The sequence below is a fragment of the Dermacentor albipictus genome, chromosome 6, assembly GCF_038994185.2.
Source record: "Dermacentor albipictus isolate Rhodes 1998 colony chromosome 6, USDA_Dalb.pri_finalv2, whole genome shotgun sequence".
NCBI classification, from domain to species: domain Eukaryota; kingdom Metazoa; phylum Arthropoda; class Arachnida; order Ixodida; family Ixodidae; genus Dermacentor; species Dermacentor albipictus.
In genome coordinates, this window is record NC_091826.1 from 85,178,401 (window position 1) to 85,201,747 (window position 23,347).

Genomic DNA, 23,347 nt, shown 5'->3' on the forward strand with positions numbered 1-23,347 from the left:
CGTTCGCCTTGGTTGTGCGCTATCTTCTTTTTCGTCTTGTCTTCTCGCACGAACTTCAACAGTTAGTAATTCGCGGACCACTTCGATATGCAGGCAGAACATTTTTTGTCTTAGAAACCGAGCTTTGCACCACTGGCTCGGCCGCACAATGCCCTCTTTATTTCAGCGAACTCCTCGGATTTAGTCAGCCGGTTAGATAAAGAAAATCTTCCACGGCAGGCAATGTAATCTTCTTTCATATCAAATGAAAAATTCACCAATGATTACGATACTCCCTAATGCGAAATGCGTGCGCCACTCTATACGTGTTTTCATTTCGCGATATATTGGCTGGCTCGGAGAACCTGTGCCATGCTGCACATCGTAAACGAAATTAACTGTGGTGCTGCTGCCTCACTAATCGGGAGAGCGCGAGAGGCAGCGTGTGGGTCACGCGCGGGCGAGATTCACAGCAGCCGCCGCAGACAGACCTCCGGTGAGCCCTTTCCTGTTCAACCTGGCCCTGGCCCGGCTTCCTGCTGCCCTGCCGATCGACCCCGACTATCCGGTGAGTGCCTCCATCTACGCGGACGACATCGCCCTGTGGGTGCGAAGCCCACCACACAACCACCGCAGCGCGCGCTCAGCCCTGCAAAGAGCTCTTGACACCGCCGCTGCTTACCTGAGCAGCATTGGCCTTGCCATCTCGGCAAGGAAGACGGAGGCCATGCTGCTCCACCCAAGAGCAGCCGCCCGCCGCACAGCACCCCGGCTCCACCTGGAAGGCGTCCAGTTACCCTGGAGCACTGCAGTGACGTACCTGGGGCTGCGCATTGATCACCGACTGTCCTGGCTGCCTGCTGTCAAGACCCTGCATGTCCAGGTCCTCCGTGTCCGCAAGGCAGTCTCCCAGCTTCTTTCCCGAGGACAGGGCTGTACCACTGGGTGGGCACTACGGCTGTACGATGCAGCAGCCACCTCACGCCTGCGGTACGCCCTCCCACTCGTGGCACTACCACCAGCCCGTCTCAAGAAGCTGGAGCTGCAGCATCGGGCCGCGATTAGGCTCTGCCTGGGCGCTCCCCGCAGCTCCCAAGTCGCTGCAACCTTGGCCGAGGCGGGAGCATGGCCCCTGTCACTCCTCCTCCTACAGCAGGGGCTACGCCATGTTGACCGCCTCCACCATGGACCAGACGGCAGTGCCCTGCTCTCCCGACTGCGCTCGCGGCCCCATTCACAGATGGGCAGACTCTGTGGGGTGTACGAAGAGGTGATTGGGAGGCCTCCAGCGAACAACGCACAACTGCCTCCTCCCCAGAGACCTCCCATACCCATCACCACAGAGCTGCCCGGCCTTTCCAAACGGCGCTCCCCAACTTGTGCCCTTCAACAGACGGCTGCTTCCCTCCTGCATGAGGACCACGGTGGAAACCTGCAGATCTACGTTGACGGCTCGGTAATGCCGGACACAGGCTCGTCGACTGCGGCCTGCGTGGTGCCCGCTTTGGGGAAGAGCAAGCAGTGTCGCCTCCCCAACCATGCGACGTCAACAGCGGCAGAGGTTGCAGGCCTTCACCTGGCTGTGGACTTACTCGCAGAGGAGCTGCCAGTGACCCCAGTGACCATCTACTGCGACTCCAAGGCGGCTCTCCTCAGCCTGCAGAGACCAGAAAGGGCCAGCCTCGGGGTTGCCCTGCTCTCGTCAAGGCTGATGGCGCTCCAGGAGGCGGGCTGCTCAGTATCCCTGCACTGGCTTCCAGCCCACGTAGGGATACCGGGCAACGAGGAAGCAGATGCACTGGCAAAGCGTGCCCACCACTGCGTGGTCCCGCCCAGCCTGGCAGTGACAGCCAGTGATTTCACATGCCACAGGCTTCGGCGCCATCTGCTGGCCTGCCATCCGGACAAGCGGATGTCCTTGGGCCGCCCTCCGCGACCACTTCCACAGCGCGGCCTCGCACGCAGGGAGACGTCCCTCCTTCTGCGACTGAGGATTGGCTGCTGTTGGACGGGTGCTCACCGCCACCGGCACGGCCTCATCGCCTCTCCAGCCTGTGCCTCCTGTGGGGAGCCCGAGACCCTCGAGCACCTCCTGCTGGCCTGCCCTGCCTACCTGCAGCAGCGTGACCGTCTCCTGCAGGAGTTCCGACGACTGGGGCTTCCTTCTACACGACAGGAAGACATCCTCTTCCCTGGTCGTAGCGAGCTACCAGCCCTCCTGAGTGTCGTTGAGTACCTCGACTCGTCGGGGCTCTCGGCGAGACTCTAGGATTTTCTGCAAAGACGGATAGCCTCACGGCTATCCAAACCACTCTAGGCTACTCGAACTGCCCCAATCATCTGGCTCCTGCTGGATCACCGCTCCCTGGCCTTTCACCAGATCACCAATACTACCGGACCCACTGGGCCCTTCCTGCCGGACTGCTCATCCGCTGCCATGGCGACCCTTTAACCCTCTACTCTCCTATCTCCTTTGCTCCCACTATCCCCCCCCCCCCACCCCCGTTGACGCTGAGCCGTGCTCCCGCAAGGGCTGCAGAAAACAGCGTCAACCTTTCCTTACCCCTTCAAGAACCACTTCTCTTCATGCAGCGATTTGCTTCCAGACAGACGACGCGCGCTACTCTGGCGCCACCTCGTAGCCATCGTCGCCGCAAAGCCTGTCTTGCGTTCTTGCGCGGCACTACGCTTTTCTTCTCACGCTTTGTCACTACCCTCCTCCTCCGCTTTCCTCCTTGCGCTCTCTTAGCAAGCACCATCTTTAATTTCAAGCTGCACTACGCGTTCACTTTCAAATTTCGCTGTGCCCGTTCACTCGGTTACGAAGCACAACGCCGAAGCTTGCCGCAGGAACGGGCGCCTAAGGGCTGCGCTCTAAAAAGGTACTGCTGAAAAAAAAAGATAATTTTATTTGGGGCTTTAAAAAAAAGAACATTGGGGATACCTGCCCATTCATGTGCGGGTGCTTACGGAAGCTTGATATTAACTGATTGGAAGTTAATCTGAATACAGTAGCTGTACACTATAGCACCCATTAGAACGTAGCGCACAATATCCGCCTTCTTACAGAGCTCATCATTAAACGAATTGTTGCACATCCATCGCGGCGAGACAGTTAAACTCACAAAACGCGCCTGATGAAGGCACAAATATACCATGACTCTCACTTAAGCTAGGCGTGACAAGCATTGTTTTTATTTTCATCCTTCATCACACTATCAGCCTTACCTTCTCCATGGTCTTTCTCCATTAGTCGGAAAAGAAAAGAAAGCCTGCATTGCGTCAAATGTTGCTACGGGTCCCATATCACATTCGCACGTGGCAGGCGCTTATTCGTTGAACAATTTTTTGCTTAAAGCGGTACGTCGCTTTAGTCGCTCAACGTGCATCGCAGTCACCGGCCGCCTGTTCAATCAATCTCTTTGCGCGGAGCAGGCTTTGATAATTCGTTCATCTTACATTTGGGGGCACTAAACGCTCGGCGCGTTAGCCGGCAGTCACATGGTATTTTTGTTTTAATCTTGGGCGCCGTAGAGAAAGGCTCTAGAACATTAAACACGGCAGTTACCTCAGCATAGGTGAAATTTTTGGGTATTTTGGAACACGCGCTACAACTTTTGTGTTGAATAATTTTTGCTCGTGTTACTATTTAAAAAGGTTTTTAAGCAATATTTGTTAATTACTGAGCTGGACGGATTGGAAAAAAAATCATGACTTGCTCCATTTGGCTCAGAACAATACTGTGTCAAGTCGACACTCGTAGCGCCTACGTTTTTTTTTTAATGCTCGGCCCAACTTAGCTGAAGTACCATGTCTATGGTCGAAGTTTGAAAAAGCCGCGGGTAAGCATGAGCCATCTTTACAGCCAGTAAGTTTCCGGCTCCATTGAGTTATTATTATTTGGCTAATGGTGCTCACGGCAGCATTCCTTGCCTCCAGTTGGATTTCGTTACGGTGTTTCATATTCATATTATTGTAATCAGCTTAGTGGTCTCCTTAAGTTACGGAGATTTATCAAACAGCATTTAAAAAGCAAATGAAGCTTGTGTAGCAGTTCTAGCGTCATTGTTAGTTTGTGCACAGCAAGGCGTAAAACATACAAAGAGTTGCACTAAAACTGGCATTCGCTTCTTTCTAAATATTACAAGATTTACTAGAGAGAAAATTTTCAAAACCTTGTAGTTTGGCGTGAGTAGATCACCAATGTTGACTATCTCGCCGTGGGTCAGGTTGAAGCGGTACAGCGTACTCTTACTTGATGCTCCCTCTGGGCGGAGAGCGAAGTAAGTATCCTCCAGCTGGAACTTATTCTTCATTATATCACCAAAAATATCTTGAAGGAGATCTGATTTGCCAGCCACGTTATTTTCCCTAGCGCTTCCTTCAAAAAAGAAAGAAGGAAAACCAGCAAAAAAGAAGGTGCACATTCAATATGCTGTTAGGACGGAGTCAACGAGTTTGCGAGCACGCGATTTGCATGCAATGTTCGAGAAGCAATCAGAGGACAAAAGACGAAGCTAGCTAGCGTGTACCGTTTCATTTATCGCGCTTCTTTTTACACTTTGCTATGGGCACCAAGAAGCACATCGCGTCGAGTTCATATTTATGCGAATTACACATGGCTGAAAGTTTACAATTACAGCTGCAGAGCTGCTGAGCTTAAAGCAATTCATTGTGTTAGCGAAGATTGCCCATGACTGTGTTTTACTCAATGTCATTCGTGCTCTCTGGTTGCGAGTACGCAACAAACAATAAATAACTTATGCGCAGTGTTATCGAAATTGGTTCATCAAACAGTGTTTACGTGTGGAGTGACTTCCGAGCCTTGCGTTTCATGGCTCTCTTATGCCACCAAATCACGGCTGACACTTACTCAACATTTTTTCCCGGAAAACCTCTTCCACATCGCTTCAGAGCACGTAAGACGTAATTTGGGTTCCATTCTTAAATTCAAGTCTGAATATTCGAAGATATTACGCAATGATGCTCCGTTCTTAAACATCCCTTAGAATTAAAAAAAACTCTGGTAAATAATAACATTCTCGCGTATTTCTCCTAGACCGTTAGAAAGAGCGCAGCAATGTTTATTCAGCAGCGATTGCAGCCATTTATCCGTTCACGTAACTAATGAAAAGTAATCCCAATGAAAAATTACCGCATTTCTGGTACAGCAAAAGAAGTGTGCTGAGAGAAACAACATAGATACGTTCACTGTGGCTTTTATATTCTGCTTCGCCGCAATTCTTGTAATTAATCACGCACCAAATATCCCAGAAAGGTGTTTCATTTAGTCTGAATGAAGCGGTGAAATAGTAGAAAAGAAAGTTGAAAAATTCGCACTAATGCCGTTAACGACGCGTACGTGTGATACTGCACAATAATTTGGGAGGAGAAACTACTTTTTCATCAGCTGCATTACATTTTTGAGCGCGGCATATAAATTAGTGCGTCATAAAGCGGGATATAATAATGTATCAGCAGTGATTAGCGCTAGTACAGTAGTGGTAAGCACCTGGAAATATCAGCATAAATAGACATGTGAAGGAGTGCGTGCGATTTGATGTATTACCTCTGGGTATGAAAAAGCAGTCTATGTTGAACGTTTCAAGAAAAGCAAATAACAGAACATAGCTGACCTGTAAGCAGTAGTACGAACACGTAGCATAACACCTGCATTCTTGTGAGACAAATGGGACTGCCGTATTCAAACTAAGCACAGCGATTTCATAGATGGATGCGGCTGAAACAAAGTGGAGTAGAACATATGAACTCAAGCATGCACGTACTGTAATAATGTTACGTGTAGAAAGACACAGACAAAAGAGGCTATTTACAGACTGTTTACACTAGACTAGAGCCAGAGCGCCAGGCCGACATTCACTCGCGCCAAGGGCACCGACCCACTTCGTCATTGTTCTCACGGCGGCTCGTCTCTCGGGTATCTACCGATAATATCGTAATACTACCCCCCGGCGGCAAAAGCGCCGTCACGGTGCTGTTACATATCCAAGGCGCGTGGAGAGTTGTACGGCTTGAGTCGGGCGACGTGGACAATGTCACTGGTTGTCACAGCAGAGGTCGTAGTGGGCGTGGCGATAACGATTTCGTAGGCGACATCTGCCACTTGGCCGATAATATCGTAATAATAAGCTATCGAGCTTTGTCAACATTTGGGGGTTCAGCCGGGCTCTATGTCCCTGACTACATTAGCAGAAGTTAGATGCACTGGCAAAATTGCCGCGCGACTGGCCGCTCGAGGCAATCTGCATGCATTGGCGGAGTTATTTCACGCTCGAAAAAAAAAGCACTTTTGCGTAGCGCGTATTGAACAACAGGAAGGTGTACCTGGAGTCTTTCATGTTACTGTACAATTTTATCGTTCACACTTTTCTCTAATTATCATATTTGAGAAATTGATGACTCATTTATGAATAATTATGTAATTAGGTGAAATGAAACAAAATAAAATCTGTCTCCAAACCACCGCAAACACCATTATTTGGGTCTGTCCAGATACGTGGCATCCGCATATATTTATTGAATCTTGGCTCCTGATAGTTGGCACAGCTTTTATAATACGCTTATGTTAAATCATTACATTTGTGATGGCTGCTTTTGAACACAAAGCCGGAGCTAGAACTGTTATGCGACGCACGCATGCTTAACAATACAGAGTAAAAGCACCTTTACTAATTTCCCCCGTGCAAGTTCGCGCTTTAACACGTTTGGCGCGTCAGGGGCGTCGCATAAGAACACTTTACTTATAAAAAGTTAGCACTTGGATCTTCTAGCTGACCATGAAGGCAGCACGAAGTATGCGGCACCTTCGTCGGGAAAATTTTCTGCTTGCCTCTGATGGTGCTGCGATGCGGGGGCGTAATTCTGCAACCTCAATCGCGGCGTGACGTCTTGTGATTCAGCATGTTTGTTGTTGAGTAAAACGTGCGCTTACCCTGGAAAATTCGCTATGGTTACGGATAGATGCATTTATCACTGAAACCTGCAGCCGCTTGTCATAATGCGCAATTTTGTCTCGCTAACACGTGACAGCATCACGTACAGCTATTCCGAGAGAGAGTGCGACCTGCAGAATTTTTTAATTCAAATTTTGGTTGGTATGGAGAGGGGGGGGGGGGGGGGGGGCTCCTTGATTCTGGCTTTTAGGTTGCAATACAGCCTATAAGTCTTCCATTGAAATATGTAGACTCAGTGACACATCCAGTTCTTACCGGAGGCTACGAAAAAATGGCTACTTGAAGTGTGTGGCCTTCCTTCAGTGTAATATAGTCAGGAGAACAACGGTAGGAACCCTTCCGTCTAAATACTTCTGGGAAGCTCACAATTACCCGCAAATCCTCAAATATGGCGATGCTCGCAATCCTTGTGCCAATAGAAATTCATCACCTAGTTGAATTTCAGTTGGAAACAACCCTTGTACCTGTTCCGATAAGAGCGCCAAATATTCCATTCTAGTATTAAGTAATTATCTTCGAAAGGCAAAATAACCTAAAACATTTAAGGCTAGCCTGCAGAACATACTCCGCATAAATGTCATTGCCTACAAGTTTAAACGCGGTGCACATTTATTAAGGTGAAAGCCTTAAGTATCTCACACCTTCAATGGTCTGGAAAATTCGGCATTCATTTAGAAGATCGGAAAATCACTATATGTATTTTGTATTATTTCGCAAATAGGCAGGAAGTGGATTTGTTATAATGTTTCTCGAAATGCCTTAATTATCCCTCACAAATTTAATTATGCTCCCACTCGCACAAATATGTTTACTTACATTCTAGCGAAAGATGATCTACATGGAGTTTGTTTTTATAAAAGGGCTCTGGAATAAAATGCATACAGCACATTTAAACTCTTGATCAAACAACAGTGCCTTCAAATACGTATAAATAATTATTACCTGCAAGCAATGACAACTGTGGGCATGGCAATGTCGTGATTGTTTTATCACGTTCTGATGACGGGGAAAGATAAGGCTACGCCAATGTGGTGAGGTAAGAAGATGACTCTCTATTGCGTGAACTTGCACCCAAAAAGACAAACAGCAAACATTGTAAAACCTTAGGGGGAGCAAAATCGTAGGTCGCAATAATAATAATAATAATAATAATAATAATAATAATAATAATAATAATAATAATAATAATAATAATAATAATAATAATAATAATAATAATAGTAATAATAGTAAGCCATTTTATCTTCATTGAAGAACGAAGGCCTCTCCCTGCGATGCCCAATTACACCCGTCCTGCGCCATCCTATTCCAACTTGAGCCTGCGAGTTTCCTAATTTCATTTCCCTAACCTCAACAAGACGGCACATGAGGCCGCACGAGAGCTAACTCACCATGCGAGCCCGGACTCCTTCTCGGCAGGATGGTTGAGCGAGTGCGACCCCCTCGCACCTTACAACGATCTCACCAAGTATTATAAGTTGGTTAAGATAACCATGCCACTACCACACAAAGCACTCAATAAAGCACAAGAAGTCATGTACAGGTGGCTTCAGACGGGCACCTACCGATGCCCTGCCTTCCTGCCCTGCCCTGCCTTGCCCACATGCTCGGTGGTTGCCCCTTGTTGCTGGAGGCCAGGACCACCAAGGAAGGGTGGGACCGAGCTCTACGCAGCTCGGACCTTGAAGCACAACTCTGGGCTGTCCATCGGGCCCGTGACGCGGCGGAGGGGCATGTCCTCTCTGTCCCGACGTGGGAGCGGCCCACTGCGCACTGTCAAGAATGGCGAGCTGCGAAACAAGATTGCCACACAGTTACGACACGGCAACACGACGCGCACCTCTCCCTCTCCGTCGCTGCAGCTGGGAGGCGTTCAAAGAAGCGGCCTTTGCGCTGGAATCCGCCGCCTTCCACCCGCCCCATCGACATTGTGACGGAACTAGTTCGGCGTGTGTGAACAATGATTCCGGAGTTCCCCAACGCGGAGCTGATTTGACACGCATGGACAAGCTGCCGTGGGGACGACGTATTTTGGTGCGTCTCACGCTTCGGCGTGACACGGAACAATGAGCGACCCTCGATCGGCGCCGATAGTTCCCGGAACGGCACTCCGCCAACGCCGTCGTCGGGCCTCAGAGCGCGGTTGCCTTTGTGTACGTAAACTGATCTGCAGAGCAGCGGCGAGTTGGTGATGAGTAAACGAACAGTCGCCGCGTCGTATGACCGGCGGATCGAGTGTATAAAAACTGTGGTTGTGCGAATGCTGAGGACACTTCTCTTGAGCAGTCATGTTAGACTGAGTCACTTTTCTCAAGCAGTCATGTTAGACTGATTTAATTTCTGTAAATAAACCCTTTTCCTCGTTCTCGATGAGAAACAGTCCTTCACTTCGTCAACGATCTCAGCGTAAATAAGTTGGACGACGGCATGGGCCAGCTACCTTCGAATTCATGCCGTACTCCAATCTTTGCAAAGGACCACGGACGATGGGATTGAGCCCCCAATCCTGACAGCACTAATAGCACACACCTACGGACCTCAAGGAAGTTATTAATCCATCCAACCATCCATTCATCACATCACCTCGTCAGCCGTCTTCGACTGCGCTTCCCTCCCCTTGGCACCAAATCTAGAAGCCTCTAATGGTCCGCCGGTTATCTAACTTACGCATTACGTTGCCAGCACAGTTCAATTTTTTCTTGATGTCAATACAATATCGGCTATCGCCGTTTGCTCTCTGATACAAACCACGTTCTTCCTTTCTCTTAACGTTACGCCTAACAATCTTTGCTCCTTCGCTCTTTGCGCGGTCCTTAAATTGTTCTCGAGCTCCTTTGTAGACCTCAAAGTTTCTGCCCATATGTTTGCACCGACAGAACGCATTGATTGTGCACATTTGTTTTCAATGATAGCGGTAAGCTCCCAGTAAGGATCTTAAAATTTCAGCGGTATGCACTCGAACCCATTTTTATTATGCGAAGCATATTACTAGAGCTCAACCCAGCTCCTCAGGCGCGACGGTGTCGCCTTCAATACCACGTGACACCGTGACATCACGAGAGAGGAGAAACGGGGCTCCAACTCGCGCCGTCGCTCGCGGCGTCGCCGCCCGCATCGGACGCGGTGAGCGTCGAGCAACGCAGCGTTCGGCGCGACAACGAAATGTGCGCCTGAGCAAGCGCCGCACGCCTGAGCCGACGCCGACGACACCGGCTTTTCTGCGACACGAGCTCCTTAACGCTGTCGCGTTAAAATAAAGGCTAGTATGCTTCGCATCCTGGGCTTAACCTTAGCTAAGCCACAGCCATTTTCTTCTGTAAATTTCTATCTCACGATCAGAGTTCCGCATGAGTACTTGACCTAGGTAAATGTACTCCTTCACAGATTCTAGAGGCTGCCTGGCGATCATGAACTCTTGTTGCCTTGCCAGGCTATTGATCATTGTCTCTGTTATATGCATATGAATCTTAAGCCCCACTTTCGCTATCTCTCTGTTGAGGTCCTCAATCATTTGTTTCAACTCGTCCCCGGTGTTGCTCAACAGGACAATGTCATCTGTAAACCGAGGGCTCCTGAGATATTCGCCGTTTATCCTCACTCCTAAGCCTTCGCAGTTGAATAGCTTGAATACTTCTTCCAAGCTCTGCAGTGAATAGCACTGGAGAGATTGTGTCTTCTTACCTGACCCATTATTTATAGGTATTTTACTTTCCTTGTATGTGGAGAATCAAAGTAGCTGTGGAATCTTTGTAGATATTTTCCAAGATAATTACGTAAGCCACCTGTACTCCTTCATTTTGTAATGCCTCTATCACTGCTGGTATCTCTGTTGAATCAAATAGATTTGCGTATATTATAAAAGCCCTTTAGAGAGGTTGATTGTACTCTGCAGATTTCTTGACTACCTGATTGATGGAGTGGAGTGATCCATTGTAGAGTATCAATTCCTGGATCCAACCTGTTCCCTTGGTTTACTAAAGAACAGTGTTGCCCTTATTCTATTGAAAGTTATTTTCATGAATATTTTATGCAATACTGAATGGACCTAGAATATTTCAGTTCTTCCACGTCTTTCTTTTCGTGGATTAGTATAACGTTGGCATAGTTCCAGTTCTGTGCAAGCATTGAATTCATGATATATTTCGCATGAGGGCCGCAACTTGTTTTCGAGCATGATGTTTCCTGCATCGTTCATTAAAGCGACTGTTATTCCATCTTCTTCTCCCGCTGTTTGCCATTTCATGTCTTGCGAGGCCCTTCTAAGGAGCCTCTGTAGCCTGTTTGCTCTGGGAAATGCGCAGGTCAGTATAGCAGTCTTCCGCTGCTTTTACTATTACTCCGAAATTGCTCTTCATATTGTGACCTAGTAGTGAAGTAGAAAGAACACAGTAGCAATACTGTGGAACATGAAACTCACTTTTATTGGATGAACCTGTGCCCACAAAAACAGGCTACACTCAAAGAACAGCGACAGCAGCGAACAGAGTCGGCGATCGTCAAATTTTGAACAGCGGGCCAAGCGTGTCAGCTTTTATACATCAGCTGTCGAATGTTCCGAAATAATCACTGGGACCCGCGTGTCTTCCACAAAGTTCTACAACTTTCGCGTCACGCATACGTGCGATCACATCACGCAACGTTCGGTGACAGACAGCGGAAGGAACCACCGATAACATTCCAGAAACTTTCGATACATGCAGATGCGTCGTGCGATGGGCGATACCATTTTTTAGGTGGTGAAACGTGGTTGCCCCATATAGATAAACCAGTACACATGTCAATACCCCCCTCTTAAATAGCATTGACCCAATGCTGCAAATAAATGAAAGTAATAAACAAAAACAACCGTACCAGAGAAACAACAAAGTAAAGAAGTTCGTTAGCGTGCGTAAAAGGGCTTAAGACGCACCACGTGGACCACTTCAGATCGTGCGCGGCAACGCTGTGAAAGCGAAATGCCGTCTGGCACGATCTTATAGTACAGTTCGCCAATAGGTCGGATGATCTTGTAGGGTCCGAAATAGCATCTCAGTAGTGTCTCACTGAGTCCTCGTTGGCATATTTTGCTCCAAACCCAAACACCATCGCCGGGCTAGTACTCGAGATAGCGTCGTCCAAGGTTGTAGCGTTGGCTGTAGGTACGCTGCTGTTTCGTGATCCGTAGGCGGGCGAGCTGTCGGGCTTCTTCGGCGTACTGGAGATAGGTGGCGACGTCAAGATTCTCTTCATCGGTGACGTGCGGCAACATGGCGTACAGAGTCGTCGTCGGGTTCCTGCCGTAAACCAGCTTGAACGTAGTGATCTGTGTTGTTTCTTGCACCGCCGTGTTTTAGGCGCAGGTTACGTATGGCAGGACAGCATCCCAGTTTTTGTGTTCGACGTCGACGTACATTGCTAGCTTGTCGGCGATAGTCTTGTTCAAGCGCTCCGTAAGACCATTCGTCTGTGGGTGGTAGGCAGTCGTCCTCCTGTGTATTGTCTGACTGCACTGCAGAATGACTTGGGTGAGCTCTACTGTAAAGGCCGTTCCTCTGCCTCTGATAAGGACTTCTGGGGCGCCATGTCACAGCAGGATGTTCTCGACGAAGAATTTCGCCACTTCGGCTGCGCTACCTTTCGGTAGAGCTTTCGTTCCAGCGAAGCGGTTGAGGTGGTCAGTCGCCACGACAATCCACTTATTTCCGGTTGTTGACGTCGAAAAGGGTCCCAAGAAATCCATCCCAGTATGCTGAAATGGTCGGAAAGGACGCTCGATGGGCTGTAATAATCCCGCTGGCCTTTTCGGTGGTGTCTTGCGTCACTGACAGTCTCGGCATGTCTTGACGTAACGGGCAAGGTTGGTGATCAGGCGCGGCCAGTAATACCTTTCCTGTATGCTCGATAGCGTCCGAGAGAATCCGACGTGCTCAGCGGTCGGATCGTTATGCAGGGCATGCAGTACGTCTAGATGCAGCGTTGAGGCAACAACAAGAAGGTAGATGGCGCGGACTGGTGAGAAGTTCTTTTGTAGCAGGTTGTTTTGAAGCGAGAGCGCAGGCAATCCTCGCTTAAATGCCCTAGGGACAACGTTGGTGTGCCCTTCCAGATCCTCGACAAGGCTTTTTAGCTTCGAGTCTGCTAGTTGCTGTTCAGCGAAGGCTCCCGCGCTTATTAATGCAAGGAAAGCGTCTTCATCCTCGTCCCCTTGCGGGGGCGGGTCGATAAGGGCGCGTGATAGACAATCGGCGTCACAGTGTTTTCGTCCGGACTTGTAGGTTACAGCGATATTGTATTCTTGTAATTCTGAGGCTCCAACGCGCCAGCCGTCCTGAAGGATCCTTTAAATTCGCTAGTCAACACAACGCGTGAAGGTCGCTGACGACTATGAATGGCCTGCTATATAGATAAGGGCCAAATTTTGCTGTAGCCCAAACGATGGTGAGTCATTCCTTTTCGGTCGTACAATAACTGCCTTGCACCTTTGACAGCGACCGGCTGGTGTAAGCTATCACCCGTTCAAGTCCGTTTTCCCTCTGGACTGGTACGGCACCGAGGTCTAGGCTACTGGCGTTAGTATGGGTTACTGTACCGGAGTACTCGTCGAAGTGCACAAGTACCGGTGGCGACCGCATGCGTCGTTTGAGTTCTTCAAATGCGTCGGCCTGCGGCGTTTCCCACTTGAAGTGGACATCACAGTTAGTTGTGTGTGTACACGGCTCAGCGATGCGTGAAAAGTCCTTGACAAAGCAGGTGTAGCAGGCACATATGCCAAAGAATCTACGCACTGCCTTCTCGTTGATCGGCTGCTGGAACTTGATGATGGCCACTGTCTTCTCTGGGTCGGGGGCGGAGTCCAGATTCACTGATGACGTGGCCCAAGAACATAAGCTGATCGTAGGCGAAGCGGCACTTTTCCGGCTTCCAAGTGAGTCCTAATAACTTGACGGCCTCTAGTACTGTCGCAAGCGGCCTAAGGTGATCGCCAAATTTGCGGCGAAGATGACGACGTCATCCAAGTAAACAAGACAGGTCTGCCACTTTAACCCTGCTAACACCGTGTCTATGACGCGCTGGAACGTTGCAGGCACCGAGCACAGTCCGAATGGCATGAGCTTGAGCTCGTAGAGGCCGTCTGGCGTGATCAAGGCGGTGTGTTCGCCATCTCACTCATGGACTTCTATTTGCCAATAGCCAGACTTGAGATCCATCGACGAGAAGTATTTAGCGTTGCAAAGCCGATCCAATGCCTCGTCTATCTGAGGGAGGGGGTATACGTCCTTCTTCGTGATCTTTTTAAGTCGACGATAATCGACGCAGAAACGTAGGGTTCCGTTCTTTTTTCTTCAAAGGACTACAGGAGGTGCCCACCGGCATTTTGACGGCTGGATGATGTCGTCGTGCAGCATTTAATCGACTTATTCCCTAATATCTTCACGTTCTCGTGTCTAAACTCGGTAAAGGCTCTGGCAGAGTGGTCGCTCGCACTCTTCAGTTATTATGCGATGCTTTACGGCTGGTGTTTGTCGAATCCTCGATGACGTCGGCAAACACTCTTTGTATCGTCGAAGAAGATTTCTGAGCTGTTGCTGTTTACCCATGGGGAGACTTGGAATTATGTGGAAGTCTGGTTCGGGAACTATTGTCCTCAGGGTGGATGCGGCAGAATCCGAGAGGACAAACGCATTGCTGGTTTCCACAATTTCCTTGATGCACGCGATTGTCCTGCCTTTGTTTACGTGCTTGAACTCCTGGCTGAAGTTTGTCAGCAACACCTTCGTTTTTCCTCCGTGCAGTTCAGTGATTCCTCTTGCAACACAAATTTCACGGTCGAGTAGCAGACGTTGGTCACCCTCGATGACGCCTTCTACATCAGCGGGTGCTTTGGTGCCAACGGAAATAATAATGCTGGAGCGCGGTGGGATGCTCGCTTAATCTTCGAGCACACTCAAGGCGTGGTGACTACGAGAGCTCTCCGGAGGTAACACTTTATCTTCCGACAGCGTTATCGATTTAGACTTCAGGTCGATGACTGCGCCGGGGCGGTTCAGGAAGTCCATGCCGAGGATGATGTCTCGTGAACAATGTTGGAGGGTAATGAATTTAACAGGATAAGTCCGATCAAGAACGGTAATTCTTGCCATGCAGATTCCAGTCGGCGTAATGATGTATCCTCCAACGGTACGAATTTGAGGGCGTTCCCATGCCACGTAATCTTCTTCCACTGGGAGGCGATGTGTCCACTCATGACGGAGTTCTCGGCCCCTGTGTTTACTAAGGCGGTAACTGCGAGTCCGTCAATTAGCACGTTGTGGTCGGTGGTCCTTCGTCTTGCGTTACAGCTAGGTCTTGATATTGCATCACGGCTGCGTCGGATTGACCTATGCCTTGTACGTGGCGTCATGAGGTCATCTTTCGGCTTCTAGGCTACATCAGGTTGGCTTCTAGGCTACATCGGGACGGCGGCGTGTCGTTATTATGTCGTCGAGATTGTCGCTTCAGCGTCTTCGTCGGCGGCGGAGAATCTTCGTCGGTTCGACGAACACCAACCACACCTCCATCGGTTGCTGCATTTAGTGTTCCGGATCTGGGATCGCAAAGCGGCCCCGGGCGGTGCCAATCTATGGATGGCGCTGTGGCGACAGGTAGCAGCCTGGAGATGGCGAACGGGATGGTCCTCGAGAGATCCACTGAGTAGCGGAGAGGTAGTCGACGATATCGCGAGGGCATTCAACTTGCTGCGGGCGCGGAGCTTTGACGGCGAACCCTCGTTGTCCCATTTCGCGGTATGGGCATCGGGGTTAGATTTGTCCGGCTTCTCCGCAGTGATAACAGAGTGGGCGGGGGTCGGGGGCACGCCAAATGCTCGTCTTCGTCGCGTAGCTGCGCTAGTCGATTGGTGGGCGTGCTGACGGCGGCGGCGGCGGCGGCGGCGGCGGGAGCAGTGGACGATGGAATTACCGCGTTACAGGGCCCTGGCCCGGTCGCGAAGGGGGACCTTGACGACGGGCGACGGCGGTGTAGGTCGTCGCGTCCGGCACGAGAAGCGACGATTCGGGTTGCACTTCGGTAGCGTCCAATGACCGTCGAAGTTCGTCCTTGACGATCTCAGTGACTGAGGGCACCTGAGGTTGCTACGAAGGAAACATCTTGCGCAGTTCTTCGCGCACAATGGCCCTGATGGTTTTGGCGGTTATATTGAGCACTTGGCGGTTATACTGCCTAGTGCGCATTTGTAATGTTTTCTCAATTGGCGTTGCCTCTGTCAAGAGCTCAGCTACGGTCTTCGGTGGGTTTTGAATCAGTTCGAGGAAATGTTCTTCCTTTACGCCTCGTATCAAGTAACGCACTTTTTCCTCTTCGGACATTTCCGGATCGGCGTGCCGAAAAAGTCGGCTCATCTTTTCCGTGAAGATGGCGATGGCATCATTGGGTAGTTGGCCTCGAGTTTCAAGCATAACTTTGGTTCTTTTCAGACAACGCTCGTGAACGTCCTCTGGAAGTTACTGCCGAGCAGGTCCCACGTAGTAAGGGTGGACTCCCGGTTCTGGAACCATGTCCTCTCGGCATTTTTCAAGCAGAAGTACACATGTCGTGGCTTATCCTCAGCGGTCCAATTGTTGAAGGTCGAAATCCTTTCGAAGGTTTAGAGCCAGGTTTCGGGATCCTTAGAGGTAGCTCCACGGAAAATAGGGGGCACTCTGGGTGGTTGAAACACGATGGGTGACATTGGGGCTGCCATTGTGGTTGTCTTGGGCGCAATCTTCTTCGTCTTCTCAGGTGGAAGTCCATGCTCCGAGGGCAGCTGTTGTAGATGGCGGCTTGCTGAATTATTCGGGAGTATGTTGGTGTTCTCTTTGCGGTCCGGGCTTGGATCACGGCTTGTCGTGGGCGTCGGGTACATGAACCAAAAGCACCTCCACCAGATGTCACGTGGTAGTGACGTATAAAGAACACAGTAGCAGTACTGTGGAAGACGAAACTATCTTTTATTGAGAGAACTTGTGCCCACAAAAACAGGCTACACTTAAAGAACATCGACAGCGGCGAACACAGTCGGCGATTGTCAAAATCTGATCAGCGTTTCTTCTTGACCATTTTTACTCTTTCTCTCTTCTCATTTAGATTAATCCTACACCTCAGTAGCCAATGATCACGTTACCATACCTAACATGACTTCATCCTCGACTATGCTGGGTACGGCAGAAAGCACATTTTCTATTTATAAGTTAGTCGTCGTAGATTTCAACGCTATCGGTGGTGCTCACGTGCCTTCAGAATGTATAACGCTATTGGCGTCGGGTATATAATCCTATTAAACATTGTTCGCTCGCTACAAATTTGTCGAAAACATTAAAGAAAGCGTCCATACATGAAGGCGCGTTTATCGCTTAGCGATAATTTTGTACCATTCGTTGGCGAGTGAAGAACGCCGAGTAAGTAAAAATGAACAAGTACGCTCGTCAATGTACCCTCCTAAAAAGGCCACCCTCCATCGTCACGATGCAGCAGAAAGAACAAAAAAGCAAAAGCGAAAGTACACGTTGAAAAAAATTGAAGTAAAAGAACTAAAGCCGTAAAGTCTGCAAGCACGCGTAGAATGCCTTAACGCAGACAGTATGAACGACGTCAGGTGGCTCGAGGCCCAACTGCGATTGCGTAATGCCATCCAGCACACCATCATAGTCCCACATACCAGTACGTTGGAGGACCTTGTGTGGTGTGAAATGAATTCGCTGAAGACACTGCCACTGGGCTGATATTCCGCCTAGCGTCGTCGGGGATTTTGTTGTCGGTTCACGGTTATTAAAGTGAAGCTTTCTTTGCCTCGCCTTCCTAATTTCCTGCCGCTGTTGTGATGGTCTCGCCATGGATACAGCTGGGTTTCTTGCTACGCCACCAGATGACGCTCGCCTACGCACATGCGTCCCGCCAGCGTCCTTGAGCTTGTCTAGTGCATATCTACAACGTGAGATAAGTTTTCTAGGTAAGCACCTCTAGTTGTATGTACCTGGAAATTTGAAAGTGTGGTGAAGCCAAGGGAAGACAAAATGGCTCTAAAAGTAAGAGACAAGGAAAAATGTTGGAGAGGGGAACAGAAAAGGTGACTGCCCATTTCTCCCGGGTGGGCCAGTCCAGCGATACTGTCTACATGAAGCGGGGGCCAAAGTGGCATGCTGCCTCCGCCGAGGGGCCACAAAGGCCCAAACACCCGACATCGACTCAGCCTCCAATATCTTCTCTCCCCGAACATAGAAAAGCCATGCATGGCTTAGCGCGGGAGAGGCCGAACCCCATCTGGGCGCTTCCGTCGCTGCGCAACACACCGAGCGCCTACTGACACAGACGCCCCTGCTAGGGCATGGTAAAGAGCGAATGATAAGAGAGATCTATTCCGGCATGAAATTTGCTGATAATATAGTCTCGAGGTTAACAGCCTGATACTCTCATATGACGAAGGCATCCAGCTATCGGTCTCTTGTCCAACCTCGAAATCACCCTGTACGTTTACTAGTTTCTCTGACTTCATTCGTGTGGACGACAATCACATTACTGATCTCTAAGCTGATCATTTCGATACATTTTGTCCTCTGTCAGACGGAGAATATATAAATTTTCTTGCTAATTACTGCTAGGATCTTGTAAAGTCATGTATACAACGATTTGTGCGCGTTTAAACTAAGGTAAGTAATGCTAACCTTCCCTGGATCACTCGCCACATATTGAATTTATCTCGTTGTGTCCTTAGGCTTAGGCGTTCTGAATGAACCAAGGAAGCTATGACCCTGAACAGGTTTCACAAGGCAAAAATCAACCTAATTGAAAACTAATTTAAAAGGCCAAAGATTTCTTTTTCGCGTTCAACTGCCTCAACTGTTAAGAATTAGCCCTCGTAAGTACTGGTCTTCGTTTTTACCTAACGATACTTACCCACTTCATTCAAAACTGACAATGTCATCAAGGATCCGTCAGTATTATTAAATACTTTCAACAAGTATTTTCACTCCGTATTTGTGCAAGATGACGGCTGCATTCCTTGTCTCACCACTACAGTTTATTCCGAAAGAATCAGTGTCATTGACATAAACAATGAAGGCATTCTTAACTTCGTAATAAACTAGAATACCAAGAAATTCACCGCTTCGGATGGGATACACAATGCGTTCTTGGTTTGCCACTTCTTGAAATCATCAAGATGTCTGACGCTCATATTCAACTAATCTTCATTATCTGCCACTGTTCCTTGCTTATGGAAGTTAGCTAAAGTGCTTCCTCTTTATAAATCCAGTGATAAGCAGTCTTTGTGGAACTACAGACCGATTTTCATAACATCACAGTCATGCCATGTCTTAGAGCATCTCATTCATAGACACATAGCTCTTTTCCTGGAATCACATAACCTGCTATCTAACATGTAACATGGGTATAGGCGCGGTTTTAGTACCATAACGCAGTTGAGTTTAATAATTACATTTCTCTTAACCTTGGTGGCAGTAACGCCTTGCCGCTCTCTTTATAGAATTCTCTAAAGCATGTGACACAGAATTACGCTCTTAACTCCTTGGTGAACTTAACGCTGTACTAAATAATCCTCAACCAGTTAACTGGATTTCCAGCTTTCTTTCACTTCGCTCCCAGTTTGTCTCTTACAGCTCAACCGACTCTACTGCTATTGCTGTGACATCTGGAGTGCCCCAAGGCTCCGTTCATGGGCCACTGATTTTTTAATCTACATAAATTATTTGCGTGGTAATATATATTCTAACATTCGTCTTTATGCCGTGGATTGTGTTTTTTGTCAAGTGATTAGCTTTTCTTATGGTCATTACTGCCTCCAGGAGTCATTTGCTACGTTTTCCGCTTAATGCAACATCTGGCAAATGAACATGAACTTTGTTAAAACCTTTCTTATGTGCTTCTGTGAAAAATAACTCTTCTTCTCTCTTTTATTCTTCCTTCAATAACCACCCCGTGTGTAGGGAATTTGAATACAAGTATCACGGTGTTATTTTTATACATAACAAGTCATGGTCTAATTATGTTGATTGCATTTGTGACAAAGCACTAAAAAAATTAGGTTACCTACGTTGCACACTGTCCAACTCTTCAAGTGATGCTGAGCTACTATTATATAAATCGCTAGCACGCCCTCTGGTTGACGATGCATCTTTCTTGTGGGACCCTTATGTGCAGGGTAGGATTAACAGGCTACACGAAATTTAGAGCAAAACAGTAAGTTCCACGTGTCACTGTTATGATTGTTATACTTTACCCTGTTCTGCACTTTGTTACTTGAATTTACCTCCATTCACGTCGCTGCATAATATAATTAAATATTTTGCACAGCATCGTCAATTCTTCCTTGAGGCTTTCACAAAACAGCTACAGCTCGCGCCGGAGCCAGTGACGAGAGATGACCACTTGAGCTTGAAGCCCTGCTTTTCACGCACTAATATGTTTAAATTCCGTTTCTTATATCGCTACATAGAAATCTGGAATTACTTACCTGGGTCTATTCGCTCATGCTCACCCAAAGTTATGTATCTCGTATCCAAGATGATTGGCCCTATCACATCACCCTCATCCTTGTACCGTACTTTTCTGTGTAAAACTTTCTTCTGTTACCTCAATCCTGATGCAGCACCTATTTCGCCGTAGAATCAACAAATGAATAAACTAATAAACAAATGAATAATAAATAGGAATATAAATAAATAAATACATAAATATATAAACAAATAAGAAACAGTAGTACTGACATCTTGATAAGCAGAAGTCACAGTGCAACGAACACATCTTGACGCAAATTCGTTTCCCCTGTGCACATACGGTATCGCATCGTTCCAGCACGATCTGTCGACAACGGAAGGCAACCCGGCGCCGCCAGAGAGTCCTGCTATATCGCATCGAATCGCTCCAGCCAATCTGCGACGCGTGGAAGGCGACCAAGCGCCACCTGTTTTCCCGCTGTGTATCGCTCAATATCCGAAGTTCCATATTATAAAGCTACAGACTTAGACAAGCATCCATTAGCAGCAGCGACAGTGCAAAGGACACATCTTGACGCAAATTCCTTTCCTCTGTGCAGGTTAGTGGTACCACCTCCTGAGTTGTCCCTATTGTACAGTTCGCTGTCGCTTCTGCTACTTCCGTACAATTTTTTCACTGTGCTTACATTGTTGTGCGAGAGCGACCTGCTAAGATATGCAAACAAATGCCGAGCTCGCGAGGAAAATTGAGGAAACGGAAGCGAAATTTAGCAAGGAGACTGATCGCTGGGCTCACGATGTCTTCGGCAAGGTTTTGCTAAGGATGCGTTCTTCAGGGATTGATGTCAAGGAACTCAAAACCGAGTTTGAGGGTTTAAGACAGAGTATTTAAATCTTGAATGGTGTTGTCGAAGCATTAAGTACTGAAAAGGCTGTGCTCGCCGCTGACAACAAAAAACTGAGGAGTGGCAACTGTGCGCTCTCGAAGAAGGTCGAAGAATTCGAGCAGTACTCGAGCACTAATAACGTAGAAATAAAGGGCATTCCTTGTGAGCGGAGGGAAAAGTGTGTAGCAATATCGCAAAAAGTCGGGGAAGAAATTCGATGCCTTCTTACGCTAGCCGAACTTGACATTGTGCACCGTGTTCCGATGAAAGTAACGGACAAAAAGAGCGTCATTGTTCGGTTCTGGTCACACTCAAAGAAAACCGAATTCATTGGTAAGGCGCGTAAGGCTAAGCTGTGTCTTGGCCATCTCAGCATCCCAGCTTTAATCAACACCCCAGTCTACGTGAATGACCACTTGACGCCGCAAAACAAGTGATTATTCACCTAGGATCTGGCTCTAAAGAAAGCCAGCAATTTGAAGTTCCTGTGGACTGACAATTGTCTAATAAAGGCCAGGAAAACTACCGACAGCGAAATCTACCGCATTGCAAGCGAATCCCACCTCCCTTTTATCCTGGAAGCACCTCTTTTTGTTCGCTTATTACCGATTTTGAGCCATTGCGGTATCGTACGTTACAAGCGATTTAGAACAATTTCTTTCTAACAGCTCTTGCTGACTTATTCATTTCAACGTGCGCAGTATGCTAAAGCACTATGACAATATTCTGAATCTTTTTTGTACGTTGACCAAATCATTTTGCGTCATTTGTGTCACATAAACTTTGCTCTGTGACGATGACAAAGACCTACACTGCTTCCTCGATTACGCGTCAGAATACACACATGCACAATCAAGTAGCCATGGCGGAGCAGCCATCTATGCTTCCGCAAACTTAGAGTTCAAACGACGACACGATCTCGCACTAAATTTAACGAACTGTGAAACTGTTTGGATTGAATTCAATCATTCGTTCCTTAACATTCACAACAAGAAGTTTCATTGGGTTTCAGTTCCATCAGCGATATCTGTAGTGTCTAAGATAATGTATTAGAATCTTTATCATCTGAAAACAAGAACGTCATAATTATGGGTGACATAAACATCAATTGAATTGACAAAACATCCGTTAACTACACGACATATTCTAGCTGCTATTATTGTTTCGGGTTTGAATGCCGAATAACTGAACCAACCCGTTGCTCTCACAATGGCGGAAGCTCATTGATTGACCACGCATTATCTAACCTTTTATCCCAAGCGAAGCAGGCATTCTTATTAGTCACTGAGCATTGTACCATATTTCTCAAGATGAATTCTATTCTTTCTTCCCATAGTGTATTCTGCAACAAACTTGTTCTTGATACAGAAAAATTTTTTGAAGGCGTAACAAAGTTGGACTGGTTCACAACAAAGGAAACTAACAACCCTCAACAAGCTTGGTCGTGGTTTTTGTCCGTACTTTTACACATATTCCATTTCCATTTCCACAAGAAAAAATGCAAGAAGGTACTAGCGTTGCCGCAAAACCCGTGGCTTACTGAAAGGTTACTGAATGCAATGAGAAGACGAGAGATTCTTTATAAAAAAAAAAAAACAGCCTTTTAATGTTAGACTGATAGCCAGGTACAAAAAATTCCGCAACCATATCTGCGTACAGCTGAAAAGAGCAAAAAGAAGCTACCTTGGACAAAAAATATTGCAGTGTGTGAACAACTATGATAAAAATGGTAAATAGTAAATTATTTCCTAAATAGTAACAGCAGTCAGGAAACCGTAACTAGGATAAACCACTGTTGCAATGAATATTCGAACCCTCGTGACGTAGCAGATGTCTTCAGTGACTTCTCTTTCTCGAACAACTTGGCTTCGCACAAGCTTTTTGATTGTCAATTCACACGCCTCCCACAATCTTTTTACATGTTTCCTACTAATCCTGATGAAGTCATATCTGTAATCAATCATCTAAAAGTCACAAGTGCCGGTCTTGACGAGATTATGCCATGTTATATAAAATAAATTGCTTGTCCCATATCTAATAC

At 47.6% G+C, this 23,347-nt stretch overlaps 1 protein-coding gene across 1 annotated transcript in view; it reads right to left on the reverse strand.

Annotated features, from left to right (window-relative positions):
- The window catches only part of LOC139046952 (uncharacterized), a 71,942-nt gene that overhangs the window by 30,422 nt on the left and 18,173 nt on the right, over window positions 1-23,347 (reverse strand). Inside the window, exons 2-4 of the mRNA XM_070520879.1 lie at window positions 8,519-8,726; window positions 7,770-7,817; window positions 5,616-5,719 (exon numbers count right to left, since the gene is read on the reverse strand). Coding sequence (XP_070376980.1) covers window positions 5,616-5,719; window positions 7,770-7,817; window positions 8,519-8,558 — 192 coding nt within the window. The 5' untranslated portion in view covers window positions 8,559-8,726. The remainder of the gene's footprint in view (window positions 1-5,615; window positions 5,720-7,769; window positions 7,818-8,518; window positions 8,727-23,347) is intronic.